General features: G+C 32.1%; 1 protein-coding gene across 2 annotated transcripts in view; it reads left to right on the plus strand.

The window, feature by feature from the left end:
- Positions 1 to 18,238, plus strand: part of Pros1 (protein S) — an 82,822-nt gene that overhangs the window by 44,180 nt on the left and 20,404 nt on the right. For both annotated transcript variants that reach the window (XM_015478629.2, XM_015478630.2), the window contains exons 4-8: positions 8,571 to 8,657; positions 11,745 to 11,867; positions 11,965 to 12,096; positions 15,153 to 15,278; positions 17,728 to 17,849. In XM_015478629.2, coding sequence (XP_015334115.1) covers positions 8,571 to 8,657; positions 11,745 to 11,867; positions 11,965 to 12,096; positions 15,153 to 15,278; positions 17,728 to 17,849 — 590 coding nt within the window. The remainder of the gene's footprint in view (positions 1 to 8,570; positions 8,658 to 11,744; positions 11,868 to 11,964; positions 12,097 to 15,152; positions 15,279 to 17,727; positions 17,850 to 18,238) is intronic.

Raw genomic sequence — 18,238 nt, forward strand, 5'->3', positions numbered from 1 at the left:
GTTTTCTTCCTTAGGAAAAAAATAACTCCACCATCTCTATAGATCTTTGAAAATATCAGCTGATAGAGTGGGTGATCCAGTTAATGGGGGAGAAACTTCCTAGGAAGAGTACTGAACTCTGAGCAGAATGTGAACATCAGAAAATCATTTCTAGTGTCTAGTTCTGCCAAATACGTAATTAATCCAGGCTGCTGACTCCCTCCTTTCAGCGCAACTCAAGTAAAACAGTAGGGTTCCAGGCATTAAAAATAACACAATAAAATTTTAAAACAACAAGTATAAGAAACCTCTAGGTAGACTGAAGATTGGCTTGACCTGTAATGTGGGTGGGGTGGGGTGCTGACTCCTAAGGCAGCAGTAAAAGGATGGATTTAAGGATTTTAAATATAACCTAAGCTTTTAAGTTAAAAAGAAAAAAAAAAGTAGAATAGAGCAAGCCCTTAGTAACAAAAAATACAAACAGGGATAAAAAATAAATGAAAAACAAAAGATTCATAAATTAGACTGACCTCTGACAAGAATAATTAAGGAAGAACCAAAAAGAGAAAGAGGATATGCTAATACAACAAGTAGAGAATGGAAATAGGAAATGTTTTAAACCCATATAGATTAAGAAGATAATCACAAAATATTTCAAATATCTATGACCAAAATTCATTTGGAAATTTAAACTTGCTGTGTTCCCAGAAAAATAGGTAAATTTTTTCAATTTCACAAGAAGCAATGAAAAATAATTTGATTATGCAAACCAGAACTAACAAGTTAAAACTTTGACGTCCTCTTATCTGCTCCAAAATCCAGACCCAGATTGTTTTACAGATGATTTCATTCAAGTTTAAAGAAATTATTGTTTTATTTCTTATAAAATTGTCCTAAAATAGAAAAAGATTCTGTACTAAGATCTAACCCATGAGTCTGGTATATTCTTGACTCTATAGCCAGACATGGACAATACAAGAAAAAAATAATTCCTTTCATTTCTGAATTAATCCTAAATAAAATGGTATCCAATCTAATCAAAAGTATGGTAAAAATAATATAACAAGAAAAGGTAGAGTTTATTTCAGAAATTCAAAGTTAGTTTAACAATAGGAAATCTAGCAGTGTAATTCTTTACAAAATAGTATACTGTTACTTTAGCTCATATTGAAAAAGCAGGTTAATTACGACTTTTGTTATGATTAAAAAAACTGTCAAGCTATAAGAGAAGTTTCTGAGCTTGATAAAGGTCAAATATAGAATAACCATATAATTTATCTTCCAAACACCAGATAAATGTTTTGGGCAAAGTGACATATATGATCATTATGATACACACACAAAAGAAAGAAGACAAAAACATACAATAAACATTATACCTAATTGATAAACATTGGGTAGAGTCTCTTTATGGTTGAGAATAAGAAACAATGGAGGTTACAACCAATGCAATAAGAGTGAAAAAAAATAAGGGATATGTAGATCATAAACCAAAATATAAGCTGTCATTATTTATAATTGATAAGATATGCCTAGAAAAGAAATAGAATTCAAAGGCAAAATACTAGAACAAAAAGATTTAGATAGTTCTAATTGTACCCTATAAAAATTCCAAGTAGCTCTTTTTTTACACAGCAATAGTTCAGCAGAAAATTAAAAAGACAATACCATTCATAAAAGCAGCAAATTCCATAAAATATCTAGAAGTATCTTAAGTGTACATAAAACCTCTATGGAGAAAATTTTAAAACTCAAATTGAGGCCATTGAAGATGAACTGAAATAATGGAAAGACATTTCATGATCTTGAATTGAGTGATGCTATACAAAGAGATCCATTCTCCCCAGATTTAGAGCACTGATGTTTTAATTTTGTAAAAGCAGTTTAACAAACTCAGTTCAAGATTTGAAAAAAAATCCACACATACCAAAAGGCTAAAAAGGAAAATCATCTGATCTAATATTAATGGTTAAAAAAAAAAAACTGTAGAATTAAAACTCTTTGGTATTGTCAGAATACCAGACCTAAATGGAGCTGAACAGAGTTCATAGAAAGATGCATGTATATGTAGTAACCTAATAATTGCTAAAAATGACACTGCAAATTACTATGGATTGCTTAGAAGATGGAATTGAGAAAAGTAACCAACTATTAGTATAAAAATAATTACCACCAAGTACAAATGTGAATTGTAGGTAGAATATAGACAAAAATGTTTAATTTATGAAAATATGTGGGTGAATATCTTTGGGATTAATATCATGGAAGAAAAACTTTAAATGCGCAAATCTTAAGGCAAAATGACTAATAAATTTGGTTATAAAAAAATTAAGAAACATTACAAGAAAACCATGAAAGGTAAGGTTACAAGATAGATGGGAAGTCTGGCAGCCCTATGGTAACACATTTGCCTAGCATACACAAGTTCAATCTTGTATTCAATCTCTAGCATTGTAAAAACTGAAAAAACAAACGGAGGTGGAGGTGAGGTAACAGAAAGGTGATTTTTACAAGTGTTTAAACTTTTGCAACTCCAGAAGAACAACAAAAAAATATCAATAGAGAAATGGTTATAAAATATGAAGAGTTTTTAGAGGAGGTAATTAAATTAACTCTAATTTTTTAAAAAATGTGAATATATGTCTCATCTCATTAGAATTCAGAAAAATGTGATATCATGTATTACTTATTAGTCTGGCAAACATTAAACAGCAAATAGAAGTCTTCATGCTCTGTGTGGGAGTATACCCCAAAGAATTATTTATTACATGCCTATATAGTGATACCACAATTCTACCCTGTGTGTCTATTTCCATGAAATTCTTATGTAGCTACCAAGGAGACATCCCTGAGGATGCCACTGCGGCACTATTGCAGAGGTGGGAAGTTGGAGGCAATCTGGATTATCTAGCATGGGTAGAGAGGATTAGAAAACTAGAATTGTGGACTATGGGAATAATGCTTAGTAGTTGAAAGCAACAAATACGTAATAGCATAAATAGATCATAAACATTCATCACTGAATAAAAATGTTAGAGAACATGATATGCAATACAAAACCACTTACAGAAACAAAAAACTTTATAGACTGAAAATTGTAAATATGTATTTTATAAGAACACATACAAATTTTAAAAATACACATAAACTCATTTGGATTTTTGCCTAAGAGTGAATGGGAGAATGTATGTATTTTTAAAAAAGCAACTGATGGGCTTTATAAACAATAATAATAATAATAGCCTACCATCAAAGAAGTATGAATAACTTTACTGACATCAAAATGAGCAAACATTCAGATTTCTATATGATTTCTTCTTCTGTGACTTATAAACCAGCAGCTGAGCCGGGCATGGTGGTGCATGCCTGTAATCCCAGTTGGTAGGGAGGCTGAGACAGTATGATCACAAGTTCAAAGCCAGCCTCAGCAACAGCAAGGCACTAAGCAACTCAGTGAGACCCTGCCTCTAAATAAAATACAAAGTAGGGCTGGGGATGTGGCTCAGTGGTTGAGTACCCCTGAGTTCAATCCACGGTACCAAAAAACAAAACCCAAAAAACCCAGTGGCGAGGTGGGGAGGGTATAAAGTAAATTCTTGGAGAAAAGAAAAATTCATCTGACTTTGACTCCGTTATAATCCAACTTTATATTAGGTTGCAGTGACTAACCAATTTTTTTAGAATTGCAAATTAAGTTAACTAGGACAGTAGTCACTACAGAAGGTGGCAAAAGGGAACCAAATAGTTAAGTCCTTAACAAAATTAATTGGGAAAAAATATATGTAATAATCCTGATGATCTAGAACCAAGATCTGTCTCTGAGATGTTCTTTCTTGACTACTGAATCTTCTTTTATACCTATTTCTTAACCTTTTTATCCCTGATGGCTTTAATTTCTATTTATAATTCCATTTCTTATGGAAGTTTCCTCAGGATACAAAAACTGGAACATCCTTTCTCCAACTCATACATTCCTAGTCTCCTTACTTTCCCCCATTCCTGTTGTACAGTAAGAAAGAGAAATGGGGAGGTGAGGGTTCTGTATTGCACTGGTTTGGAGTAGCCATGCAGATGACTTTCCCACTAATTCTACATGTACTTTTTCATAAAAACATTATCACACACATTAATATAGGCCTACATATGAGATACCTTATGGGCCATAGCTACATTGTAGTCTGGTCTTGGGTCCTAATCATCACATGAAGCATTTCATCTGGACTTCTTACTCCAGGGCTTTCAAATTTTGGCTATTGTTCACTGTCAGATTTGTCCAGAGATTCAAAATTATGTTTTCTCAAACACAGTTATCCTAACAAAATCTCCACACTAGAATAAGCTATTTTTTTCTTCCTTTGGTGATTGGGAGTGGGTGATTCAAAGAAGGAATGTATGAACCAAAGGGAAGCACCTACAAGACCTAAAACTGCTTAGGTTTCTTAGGGCCTCAGACAGACCACCTGATGGAAGATATTATTTCAATGGAAAATATTATAACCCCCCATAGTAGACAGAATAATGACTCCCCAAAGATATCCATGTCCTAATCCTCAGAACACATGATGGTACCTTATATGCAAAAGGAACTTTACAGATGTGACTAAGGATTTTGAACTGAGTATTTTATCCAGGTTTATTGAAGGGGATTCCCATAATGCAGCAAATCATTATAAAAAAGTATAGGAGGTCAGAGTCAATAGTAGAATATGAGATGATGGAGCTAGAATTGGGAGTGATACAAGGATGAGACAATGAGGAAGGAATGCTGATGGCCTCTAGATGCTGAAAAAGGCAAGGAATTCATTTCCTTGAAGTCTCCAGAAGGAACGAACCTCTTCTGACACTTTCCTTTTAGACTTTTTTATGTAAATTTTTTATTTATATATGACAACAATATATACATATATAGAGCCCAATTTTTCGTATCTTTGGTTGTATACATAGTATATTCACACCAATTCGTGTCTTCATACATGTACTTTGAATAGTAATGATCATCACATTCAACCATCATTAATTGCCCCATGCCCTATCCCTTACCCTCCAACCCCTCTGCCCTATCTAGAGTTCATCTATTCCTCCCATGCTCCCCCTCCCTATCCCACTATGAATCAGCCTCCTTATATCAAAGAAAACATTCAGCATTTGTTTTTTTGGAATTGGCTAACTTCACTTAGCATCATCTTCCTAACTCCGGATGGAGTTACCTACAGTTACCTGCAAATGCCATGATTTTATTCTCTTTTAATGCTAAGTAATATTCCATTGTGTATATATGCCATATTTTTTTATCCATTCATCTGTTGAAAGGCATCTAGGTTGGTTCCACAGTTTAGCTATTGTGAATTGTGCTGCTACAAAGATTGATGTGGCTGTGTCCTGTAGTATGCTGTTTTTAAGTCCTTTAGGTATAGACTGAGGAGAGGGTTATTTTAGATTTCTGATACACATAACTGAAAGAAAATAATTTTGTATTGCTTAAAGCTATTAAGTTCATGATGATTTTTCATAACAGCAACAGGAAACTTAAATGCATACTGACTTCAAATAAACCATTGAATCTATATATGATGAATTGAATTTTTCAAAGATGATGCAAAAATCTCTCCCATTCTACACATTCATCCGAAATGTCTTTGGCCACCTCCTTATCAAGAAGTAGATTTCATCTCCCCACTCTTTACTCCTTGGGTGGACCCTAGGATGGCTTTGATCAATAGAATATAGTACAAGTGAGTACAATGCCCCTTAGTACAAGTGAGTACAATGACCTAGCAGTTTCTGCATTCTCCTTCTTAAAAGCTAGCCATCATGAAAGAAGTGCGACTTTGAGATCAGCATGCTAAAAGAGAGTCAACAATGAGGAGAGGCCCTGACACATGATATAGCACATGGAGAGAAAGTGCTGAGGAGCACAAGTTGTATGACACAAGAGTAAATAACCATCTTGGAAAGGCTTTTCACCCAGTTCCAACTGCCCTGACTGTCTCCATGTGCTGCAGAGCTTCCAAAAACAGCCTCTAAACCCCTTTTCAAATAGTTGATTCACAAATCATAAGCAAAATACTGATTATTTAAGCTCCTCATTTGGGAGATGATTTGTTGTTCAACAAAAGATAACCAAAGCACCATCTTTTGTAGTAAGTTGTTGACTATCTGAACAATGCAGTGATGTATAAAATGCCTTCAGTGGCTATTAGGAAGTATATTTTGGACACTAAATAATCCCTAGTTAAAGTCCCTAAGTGTTTTATTTTTGTTTTCTCAGCTATTTTTTCATGGTTTACTAGAAATAAATGTCAGGTTGCTATATTTAACTTCACAGAGTGGTAGTCAGAACAAAAGGAATGAAGTATGCCTGCTTTGTGATATTAAGCAATTATACAAATATTGTTTTAGTCTCTATGTAACATTAGAAGTTAACTTCAGCAACCAGAAACACTAATTCCTGTTGACTTAATTATAACACCCATGATTCCCAGAAATGGTGATGCTTTATTGACAGAGTTACACCTGGACCCCTTTGAAAACAAAAGTTAAACAACAATGGAAATTTTGGCACAAAAATTTGTAAGTTATTCTAGCAGGACAGTGCAGCAAGATATAAATTAACTACCGTGTCTTTTGGATTCCCTTAATGGTTTGTAATGAACACATCTTCAGTCATAATGAAATTAAAAATTCAAATGGCTGTCCAATAAGAGTGCTATCACTTGACATAGTGAAGGCTGGATATCTCAACCACAGCATGATGTGCCAAGTGTCAGAAATATCTTCCAGTCAGAAACTAAGAAATTAATTTCATACTACCTTGTGTAAGACAGGAAGCTAGAATGGGACATTCCAGATGTTTCCCAAGATTTTATTCGCTTTGCAAATTGGTCCAATAAAACTCCTTTTGAAGGAAGGATTCAAACAGTTTGAAGGACTAGTGAAGTGATTATGAATATAAATGAGGTCAAAAGGAGAACCTATACAGGTATGGGGATATGGTTAGTTTTGGGTAGAAGATATAAACCAGAAATTCAACAATCTGAGCAAAACCCAACTTATCTACACGACAAAAGCAATTGTAATACAAGCAAAAAAGTCTTTTGAAAAAATGTTATCTCAGGTATAAAATATCATAGGATAATGATGGAAAGATGCAGTTAGAAATCACCCAGCTGGCATAGGAATGTAGCAAGAATTGAATAGGAAGAACACATAGAAGCAGCAGTCTTGGTGATAATGAAGGAAGCTGATAATAAAGAATCTGAGTTTGTGAGAGCTGATAGTCCTTTTAAATCATTCTGCAGACTTTCTATCTCTTCTGAACATCTTTCTCAAAGACTTAGAAAACCTATATTTATCAGCAGTGCTGTCTTAGGACTGGACTGACAGGAACCTTTTAAGAAAAATTTCATGGTCAGTGGATCCTGATCCTCAAAGTACCTAAAGGGAACATGTCAGTAAGATTTGTTTTCAAATATTCCTGAAAGCAGATCAGCATAAAAGAAATGCTCAGTGTCCTGGATTTCAACTTTTAAACTGAATTAAATCATGATGTTAATAACATAAATTTTGAAATGGATTGTTTATCAAGTGAAAGAATGAGTTTGCATCTTCTTGTTAGTAGGGTAGTTGATGATATTCATTTAATACTAACAAAAGAGAAATTTCAGATGTTATGGAGGAATTGAACTAAATTACATCCATACGTCATACAATGTTTTGATGAATAGCTGAGAAAAAAAATGCATCAGCACAGAATAATCTCCCACAAGAAGCAAAAATAAATTTCTCAATCAGTAAACTTTGGTAATAAAAGCCTTGCTATAGGGTTGGGGCTGTAGCTCATGGTAGAGCGCTTACCTAGCATGCGTGAGGCACTGGGTTCGATCCTCAGCACCACATAAAAATTAACAGATAAAATAAAGGTATTCTGTCCATCTACAATTACAAAAAAAAATTTTTTTAAAACCTAGTTATAGAATTCTACCTCCCTGATTCAGCTTAAACAGTAGTAGTTCATCCCCTCAAGCGGAGAAGAGACATCAAGAATATGCCAGACCCATTTTCTTCAGTGGCAACTTGATTACTTTTTCACCTCTAATACTCCTCAATGAAGAACAACCAGAAGAACTTTGAATTTAAAAATGCATCCAAATATTTTTTCCCCATATTATACATGTTCTTATATATTCTTAGACCATAGACAATTTAGAGGTTATGCATTTGTGTTGGTTTTTATTCAACTAACTTATATAGTATCCTATAATGTTTTAATATTCAGTGTTCATCAAAGTATATTTTAGATATACATGAATCATGCAGCATAACAATGTACTGTGCCTTTCCTCTTGTTTAAATGTAGAAACTTAAAGCTAATATACTACTTAAATCTTATAAACAGTCTTTTGGTTTAATCAATATGTTCTACTCAACTTTGACAGAAAAAAATTGATGAAAACATTTAAGGTTGATATTTTGAATACTAAATCTTGTGAATCGATAGAAGCATAAAATCTTACCTCTTAGAATAATTTCTACCATGATTGCAAATCAACTAAGTGTGGCTGCTCTAAGATTATATTTGTTTTTCTCTACAGCTTGTCTTGGCTCCTTCCGAGCTGGATTGTTCACTGCTGCACGTCAATCATCTAATGCTTACCCTGACCTAAGGAGCTGTATCAATGGTAAGCACTCTACCATGGATTCCCAAAACAAAACAAAGCAAAATATAAACCCTGCAAGTAAAATATATCATGTTAATATAAACTGATGTTCAAAAATCAACAAATGAGCCCTCAAATAAGTTCTTGTTTAGTAAGGGCTAGGTCATTGACTTTAGGAATTTTATTCTTAGCAGCTTTAGTTTAGCTGTTGTTACATACACAATCATGTAGTATGGACCAAATGTCATAGTTGATTGATAGATCAAAGTAGTCATATTTATTCTATGAACTTTGGGACATCAGTATTATAAATGTGAAAAATGTTATGTGGATGAAATTAGCCTCTGAAATTTACTTAAAGCCTAGTGATAATTTTAATTGACAATATTTTTCTCATTTGCCAATTTTCCAACTGAGAGTCCAAGAGAAAAAATGCAAGATGTAAATTGGGAAGTTTTTCAGTGGATATTTTACTTGTAGCATTGGCATTAATCTAGATGTTTATTTTCATTTTCTCTAGTGTAAAGTGGTTGTCATTACATAGGTTGAACAGTTTGCCTGATCACATGTATTTAGTTCATACTTCATCTTTTTTTCTTTTTTCTATTTACTAAAGGCTTGGAAAATAATAGTTTGATAACAAACTATTTATTATCATTAAACTAATATCTAATTTACTACTACTTTTCAAAATACCTTGGTTTTATGAGAATTTTTAAAAATTCTGGAATTAATTAGGTTTTAGTTAGATTGGTTAATTATGGATTTATAAACAGACATTTCACTCTGGCTAAGGGGAATGTATTGGGAAGAACTTGTACAAATAACTACAAAGAATTGACAAACAGGTGTTCAGATGTGTAGGAAACAAGCGATCACTGCACTGTCTAATGAAGGCAGAGAGAAAGAGACCCCAAATAAGTAAAGAAAGAAATGGGCACGTCATTTAAGATAGTGAAAATTTGCTATGATATTTTATGTAGAAAATATAAAACAGCACTATAATACTTTTTAATACATTTTTTGTCTTACAATTTTTAACATGTATTTTCGCTGCTAATATTTCTTATTCTAAAATCAACATTATCTTATGTTAACATAGTCACTGGGGTTATCTTTTGATTAATCTTTTCATGGTTTATTTTTCCATTCAGTAACTTTTAACTTATTATTGTGATAAAAGTAAAAATCTATTTTAAGTGAGTGTCTTTTGGCTCTTGCTATTTAATCTAATCTGACAGTCTGTCTTTTAGGGAAGTGTTAGACCACAGACCATTTATACTTTTAACATAACAGTCTGACTTTTTTAAGATTTCTTTTTGTCACTGGTTGTAATTTAAATTGAAATTGTATTTTTAAGTTTATTTGACTTGGGCTTTGTTGAGCTTCTTCGATCTCTGGGTTCATAGTTTTTCATCAAATTTGGAAAATTAATTTACCAAAGTTATTTATCAATATTTACTCTTTTTTTTCCTTTTCCATACCTCTCTCTTTTTCTCCTAGAACTTTAACAGCACATATGGTAGATCACTTGATGTTGGTTGACAAGTTACTGCTACTCTGGGTTTGGGGTTTTTATTGTTTTGTTTTTATTTGTTTTCATTTTGGATAATATCTGTGTCTTGAAATTTATTCTTCTTTTCTTCTGCTAAGTATAATTTACTTTTAACCTATCTCATTTATTTCTCATTTCATATATTGTACTTTACATGTCTCTAAGTCCTATATGACTCTATTATATAGCTTTATCATGCTTATGTTTACTACTAGAGCATATAGCATGCATTTATAATAGTTATATTGACTTATTTTTCTGCTTTTTATAATGTCTCTCATTCCTAGATATTTTTCATCAGTGAATTTTTCTTTCGATTGTAGGGTATATTTTCTTGTTTCTTTGAATGACTAGTAATTTTTGATTGTATATTGTACAGAACAAACTATACTATTCCCAGTAGCAATAGGAAAAGGGATTTGGGACTTCCAGTTAGGGTTAATATGGAATAATAGGATCAGATTTACTCTTCTTCCTTAAATTAATAGAAGTGGTCAAATATGTGGAACAACAGGTTTTAGACATTGGACAACAAGGAACAAGGTACCGTAATTGCCAAGAAAGAAGAAATAAGTTCATGTTGTTTAGTTCTGGGTTCTGTTGTCTTGTTCCAAATAGTGTTTGATTTGGGTCTGACACTCAGCTAAGTAACTTAGAGTAAGTTAAAAACAAATCTTTTGCGGCTTGATTTTAAGATTGATTAAGGCATCCTGGAAGAAGCCTTAAACATAACGCTAATTTAACCCTAATAAGAGGATTATCAACCTTGTGAGGTTTCTACCTGATTCCTTATATATATATGTCTTGAGATTTTAATGTCTGGCTAGTCTAAAATGAACCACATCTAACCCTATGTGAGCTCTGGAAATTGTCCTGTGCAAGTCATTATTCAGCTGAGGACCCTAGATCTCTAGAGTTAGTCTCTGCCCTTCTCTCTCCATGTATCCCCACTCTCAGTTCTTCTTTGACCTTCCCAAACTTTAGTATTTGTCTTCTCCATCTGGGGAGACCAGTGCTCTAATTGACTCCTGCACTGTTGCATGCAGACATCTCCAGACAGGAATATAGTTCTATTTTTTTAATTTACTTTCCCTTAGGAATCAGTTTTCTGCAATTCTTGGAAACCATTATTTTATATATTTTGATGAGATTACTTATTGAAGGCATGAAGATAAACTAAGACCTTTTATTCTATTGTGGCCCAATTAGGAAGTCCCAAGTTCTTTTTTCCCATTGCTACTGAGAGAGGTTTCTTTGGTCTGCTTTAGTCATGGAATTGTTTTTAGAATCAAAAAAGGCAATATGTTTTTTAAAAAAATCTACATTATAGTTATAAAATATTATATATACTTGCAATACGATAGTAGTGTTCTTTCATAAAATACTTACAAATGTTTGTATAATGGACTCACTTTTTTTGAAAAAGCATTATTTGAAGGAAGGAGTCATATTTTTTCATTAGTTATAAGCTTCATATAAAAAATTCTATTGAAAGGCAAATTAATTTCACTATAGCATGAAATAAAAATTAAATAGGTCTCCATTTCCTTCAGCTATTCCAGACCAGTGCAATCCTCTGCCTTGTAATGAAGAAGGATATGAGAGCTGCAAAGATGGCCAAGCTGAATTCACTTGCATTTGCAAATCAGGCTGGCAAGGAGAAAAGTGTGATTTTGGTATGTATAATTTCCAATTTAGCTCATCTGATTTGGACACATGAAAAGTTCCCTACAGGTCATATTATTTGAAAAATAATTTATTTTTCCTTTGTAGATATAAATGAATGCAAAGATGCCTCAAATGTAAATGGTGGTTGCAGCCAGATTTGTGATAATACACCTGGAAGTTACCACTGTTCCTGTAGAAGTGGTTTTATATTGCTTTCAAATAAAAAAGACTGTAAAGGTAAGAATAAGAAAATAGAATAAAAATTTATTTACTGTGTAAGAACAACATTCAACTAGAGGAATTTCCTCAGGAAATTCTTGGAAAATGCTCTCATTGTGTTTATAGTATATATACAATTTTATCCACCTTGAAGCCTGGTGATACTATTGGATTACCTTTTAGTTTACAATACTGATAACAAGAATATTTTCATTTTCTCATTGTGTGGGTGCTCATGTATGTATGCATATTTCAATAATTTTATTATAAATCAAAATAGAAAAAATTTATTATAAAGTGAGCTTTCCAGGTAGATCTTTGCATGCTTCAGACTTTGTAAAAAGTATTTTGTATCCTTTGTTTTCAAATATTACCTAATATTACTCCCTTTATTTCAAAAAGATAAAAACTATAAAAAAGACTTCCATGACCATCCTTAATAACCTCTTTCATTGAATTTTATTATTCCTTTTCCAAATTTCTGAGATATAAACCAATGTAACTCTAAAGATTTCCAAAATAAACCCTTTATTTTGCACCTCATTTTGTATTTGTGGTTTTGGAAATGATGAAGATCTGGTTTTCTTTCTCTTTTCCTACTTAAGAGGACATTATTGTTCCTAAGTTTTTTTTTTTTTTTCCTTCAGACTTACATGATCACTCTCAGTGTAGCTTTATAACAAGACATTTCACTACTATATTTGTTTTGTTTTCCCTGTTCCCCAAATTTTGACTTTTTTCTCTTGTATACTGTAACTTCCATTAAACTGCTCTAATTTGTGCTAGGTATGTGATTAAGTAAAACCAAAATTTCCCAGCCTGGAACCAGATTTTATCTGTAGAAACTAGAAACATTTAATACAATTTTTCCCTCTTCTTATTATGCTTTCTCTTTCTTCTTCTTTTTCTCCTCTTCCTCCTACTCTTCCTTCTTAGAATAAAAAATTTCAGTAAACTAAAATGTGAAGTTTTCTTGATCAACCCCCTATTCATATTGATTTTGGTAAATTCCTACATGGGATTCATGTTCAAGAAATGATTTGTCCATTACTGCATCATAGTATTTAGATTATCCAGTTTGCTATATTATTTAAAGTCTAGTTATATTACTCTGAAGTAAACTGTGTTTACTAACAATTTCTTCTAGACCATTATCCAATTTGTGAACATATATCTTTTCTGCCTAGATGAGAAAATTCAGGTAATTAGAATAATGGTCTCATTAGAAAACCATCATAATTTCTGGAAACCATGCTCATTGTATAAATAGGACCCACTCCTATTTTTACCTATAAATACTAGACTGTTCTTTTAAATAACTTGTGACTTTTTAAAATTAAAATGTATTTAATTCGTATCCACTGAATTAACACACACACACACATACACATACACACACACAAACACACAGATACTTATAAAAACTCCTTTAAAAAATAAGAATGTCCCTGTTGACCAGAACATATGTTTTTATATTTTTCACTTACATAGTCCTTATCCCATGATACATTCATAATAGAGTACTGAGCTTTTAGGAAAATATGTATAAAACTATTTCAGTGGAACATTTGCCAAGATGTGGAAATGCTTGGGATCAAGTTGCCAGTAATTTCCTAAATGTGAAAAAATAAACCTTTTCAACAGGCATTAGATGTCAGTGTAAAATCATAAAAGCTGTGTATTATAACCTAAATTCAATTGATCTGTGTGTTTCCTTTCAGTAATACTCAAACAAAATAACTTGTATGTTTTTGCTTTTTTTAAAGATATGAAATTTTATTCTTCTTTAGAATTTTATTTAAAAGTAGTTAAAGTTTCACATTAAGTTGTAAGAAATAATAGAGATCACAGGTATCTTTTAGCCAATTTCTATCATTGGTAACATCTTTAAATATTATAGTACAATGTCACACTCAGAATATTGATATTGATACAGTCAAATATAGAAAAATTCCCTTACCACAAGGTATTGATTCCATTATTTTTGTGCAATTATTTTAAATAAAGTCTGAAGTTTTAGTTATTCTTCTTTGGAAAAAAAATCCTGACAATTTTTGGAATATAAAATACATTTTCAATTTTGAATTTGTCTTTCTCCAATGAGTACAGGTGAGAAAATTTCACTAATACTTTCATCTCCATCAGACTTTTTCTGTTACTTGTTTCATTTTCCTCCTAAGTAAAAACTTATCTAGTAACTAGTTACAGTCCATATTTTATTTCTTACTTTACCATGTAATATAATAAACGCATCTGAAATTTTTGGAATATTAATTTGACACTAAAATTTGTATTAGATTAACAGCAGCTTTATGAATACTTTGAGACCTCCCTCAATCCCATTTTATTTTATTTTTTATTTTTTTTTCAATCCCATTTTAAATGTGATTCATTGTTGAATACTTCAGGCAACAATTATAGTGAACAGATTAGATGTCTATTTCCCAAGAAGCTAAAACAGATAAGCAGTCTCATATTTTATATTTGTGATACTAAGAAATGAAGATACTTTCAAGACCATGTCTCAGAAACTTGTATTTAGACGTATCAATGAAAACTATTAAGAAATAGTTGAGTCTCTTATTGATTTATTTATTTTTATACCTTAACCTGGTAGGTAAGAAAATGACTAAATCCCTCTTTTTTTTTTTTAAGAGAGAGAGAGAGAGAGTGTGTGTGTTTTTTTAATATTTATTTTTCAGTTTTCGGTAGACACAACATCTTTATTTTATTTTTATGTGGTGCTGAGGATCGAACCCAGTGCCCCGCACACGCCAGGTGAGCGTATTACCGCTTGAGCCACATCCCCAGCCCAACTAAATCCCTCTTTATTTTTATGTAATGATAAAGAAACATGTCAAATATCAATCAAATTTCTTATGAATTTATATAAACAAATCATATTTAGTGAATTAAAATGTGATGATTGATTTAATATTTTGTTGTTCCAAAGTTAGTCTGTGATCTCATTGTATAAATTAGATTCAGGAAACACAAATTGAGGGTTGTTTTTTCGGCATATTCTGCTATTGGAAAAATGTTTTTTATTTTTAATTTATTGTTTTAATTTATAGATGTGGATGAATGTTCCTTGAAGCCAAATGTTTGTGGCACAGCTGTGTGCAAGAACCTCCCAGGAGACTTTGAATGTGAATGCCCTGAAGGTTACAGATACAGTCCTAAATCAGCATCTTGTGAAGGTAGAATGGTGGTGGTATCAAGGCTGCTGGTGGAGAGGGTGGACTTGAATCCTGAGCTGATATTCAATAGCATTGGTTTTATTTGACAGTAGCACTCCTATTATTTACTTTTTAATTTAGCTTGGTCAATTTGGTGATCATTGGCTTTCTTCCCAGAATAAAATTATCTAAGATGCATGGTCTTTAGTTTTAATATGATGTACTCTATTTGGCTCTTAAAACTACATATGAGTTGGAGACCTCCATGTACAATAAAAGCAAGATAAACATATTTTAACATCACTTAAATAATACTTGAAGATAAAGAAAATTTCAGCCTGAAAGCAAAAACACATGTATACAAAAGAGAGACAGAAGTTTAAACTGCCTTTAAACAGTTGGATGATTTTTTCCATGAGACTGAAACAATGACACTGGTTAAAAACCTTAGGTTTTATTCCAAGCTTTCAGGCATATATAAGTCATTAATTCTAAGTGGAACATAATGTAGCTCTATTATCATAAATAAATGAGGCTCTAGCACGAGAAAGTTGAGAAATATTGATCAGTAATGTCATTGTCCATGGATTTGAGCTAGCCCCTGCGAGTTGCATCTCCTTCCTTGTCTGTACAGGTCTTGCCATGTGTGCCTTAGGTAGCTTAAATATATTAGAGGGGTTTTTTTAATTTTATCATGATAAACAAATAATTTCACACCTTCCTTCAAAATTTTTAAAATTTTAAGATGAATTTAATATCATGGATAAAACCGATCAAATAAAAAATAATTTTTCAATTGTGTAATGTACATATGTATATTGGGGGGAGGGAGCAAGTTCTCTCTCTCTCTCTCTCTCTCTATATATATATATATATATATAGTTAAAAAGAAATATTATATATAATATTATATTTATATATATTATATATAAAGAAATATTATATATAATATTATATATAATGTTTATATATAATATTATATATAATATTTCTTTTTAACCACTTTTATGGGGGGATTGGAATTGAACCCAGGGGTGCTTTACCACAGAGCTACATCCCCATCCCGCCACCCCCCACACACATTTTTTTGAGATAGAGTGTGGCTAAATTGCTTAGGCCTTGCTTAAATTGCTAAAGCTGGCCTCAAACTTGTTATCTTTCTGCCTCAGTATCTCAAATTGCTGGGATTTACAGGCATGTACCACGGTACCCAGCTCCTTGTAACCACTTTTAAGTTTTTATTTCAGTGACATTAGTTACATTCACACTGTTGTGCACTCGTCACCACTGTTTCCAAAATGTTTTTATCACTTCAAACATAATTTTTGTAATATTGAACAAAAAGATCCCTCTTATTAGTTACCTAAATAAATAATAATTTTAGAATAGACTTTTTTCAACAAATATGCTTCTCTTAAAATTTCAGTGTCCTACCTCCTCATGTACTCACTCACCAAAACACCCCCATCCTTACATACACCATTCTTATGCTTCACTTCAGATGATAATTACTATGGTACACCCTAGGAATTTGAAGGTTTATTTTTAGCCTACTTCAACACCTATATACTTGCATTAGTCAATGAATGAGAGATATTTTCTTAAAAGGAATGATTTGTAAATAACTATTCATATATGTAAAGTTAATCATATAATACACAATTAGAGGGAGCACTTATTTTGTGGATCCACTGTGAAGCCTTTTTTGAGAACTTAAATGATACACTGAATTTGAGAATTTTGTACCCAATGAAAATATTAAGGATTTTTATGTAGCCAGCCTTGAAGTGAACTTTAGTTTAAGCACAATATTACAAATTTCAACAATGATTTTTTTCCAAAATGTCACTGAGGTTAGGGACCAGACCAAAAACCACACAATATGTGAGATAATATCATAGCAATGTTAATTTTTAAAAAAGATAAGAAGAAATAAAGGTATGTGCTTAAATGTATTGCTCCCATTAATTATTATGAGTAGTCAAATGTTCTTGATACTGTCATTTAATCCCCATTGCTTTAATGTGCAGTTAGTTAAAAGGCATTTTTTCTTTTTTTACTGTTCCCTCTTCTGTCTTTCCTTTGCTTCCCTATCTTCACCTCCATTCCCTTTCTTCTCCTTTCTTTTCTTCAAAGCAAAGAATTGGGAGCTAATCTCAAGATCATTCATATAATCAGATAAGACAGTTGAGACCCTCAATAATTTTTTTCTTCAAATTCAAAATCAGGAAATTGGTATAATTGTTACACTATTATTAGTTTACTAATTACTAGATTTGTTGTTTCAAGTGCACAAGTGAACCTTACACTTATAACTCATTTAAATTTCCAGACCCAGTGTTTTAAGACTTGATGTCATAGGAATTTCTTTCTCTAAAGATCTGTTGTCATTGATTATCTCATACTAAAATCTGCCTGTTGGATTAGTCATTTAGGAAATAGTAAGGTTTGTGTTCTTTTTTTACCCTAGATATAGATGAATGCTCTGAGAACATGTGTGCTCAACTTTGTGTCAATTACCCTGGCAGCTACTCTTGCTATTGTGATGGGAAGAAAGGATTCAAACTTGCCCAAGATCAGAAGAGTTGTGAGGTAAACATTTACAATGCTAAACTTCTTACCTCTTTACTAAAATGAGAGAGCCAAGCACTTGTTTCCATATAACTGAGGTAAGTCAGCAAAATACAGATGTTCAGTAATAATTGTAGATCTAAGCAGGCTGTAAGTCACAATCTGTTAGCTCAATGTGATCATGTAAGTCATAAAAATTGGGAATAATTAGTGGCTACATTAAAAAAGGGGCACTTAGAGTGTAGCCTGTGCATTTACAAAATTCAAACTATATGCATACTTAAGAAACTAAGAAAAGCTAAGATTAGTATTTTTTATATGAAGAAATATCTTGCATAAAAATTTTAGTGAAAACATTTTCTAATGTCTACCTTTCTGAGTTCTACTCTGGCAAGTTTGATCATGCTTAA

Source organism: Marmota marmota, unplaced genomic scaffold, assembly GCF_001458135.2.
Source record: "Marmota marmota marmota unplaced genomic scaffold, marMar, whole genome shotgun sequence".
NCBI classification, from domain to species: domain Eukaryota; kingdom Metazoa; phylum Chordata; class Mammalia; order Rodentia; family Sciuridae; genus Marmota; species Marmota marmota.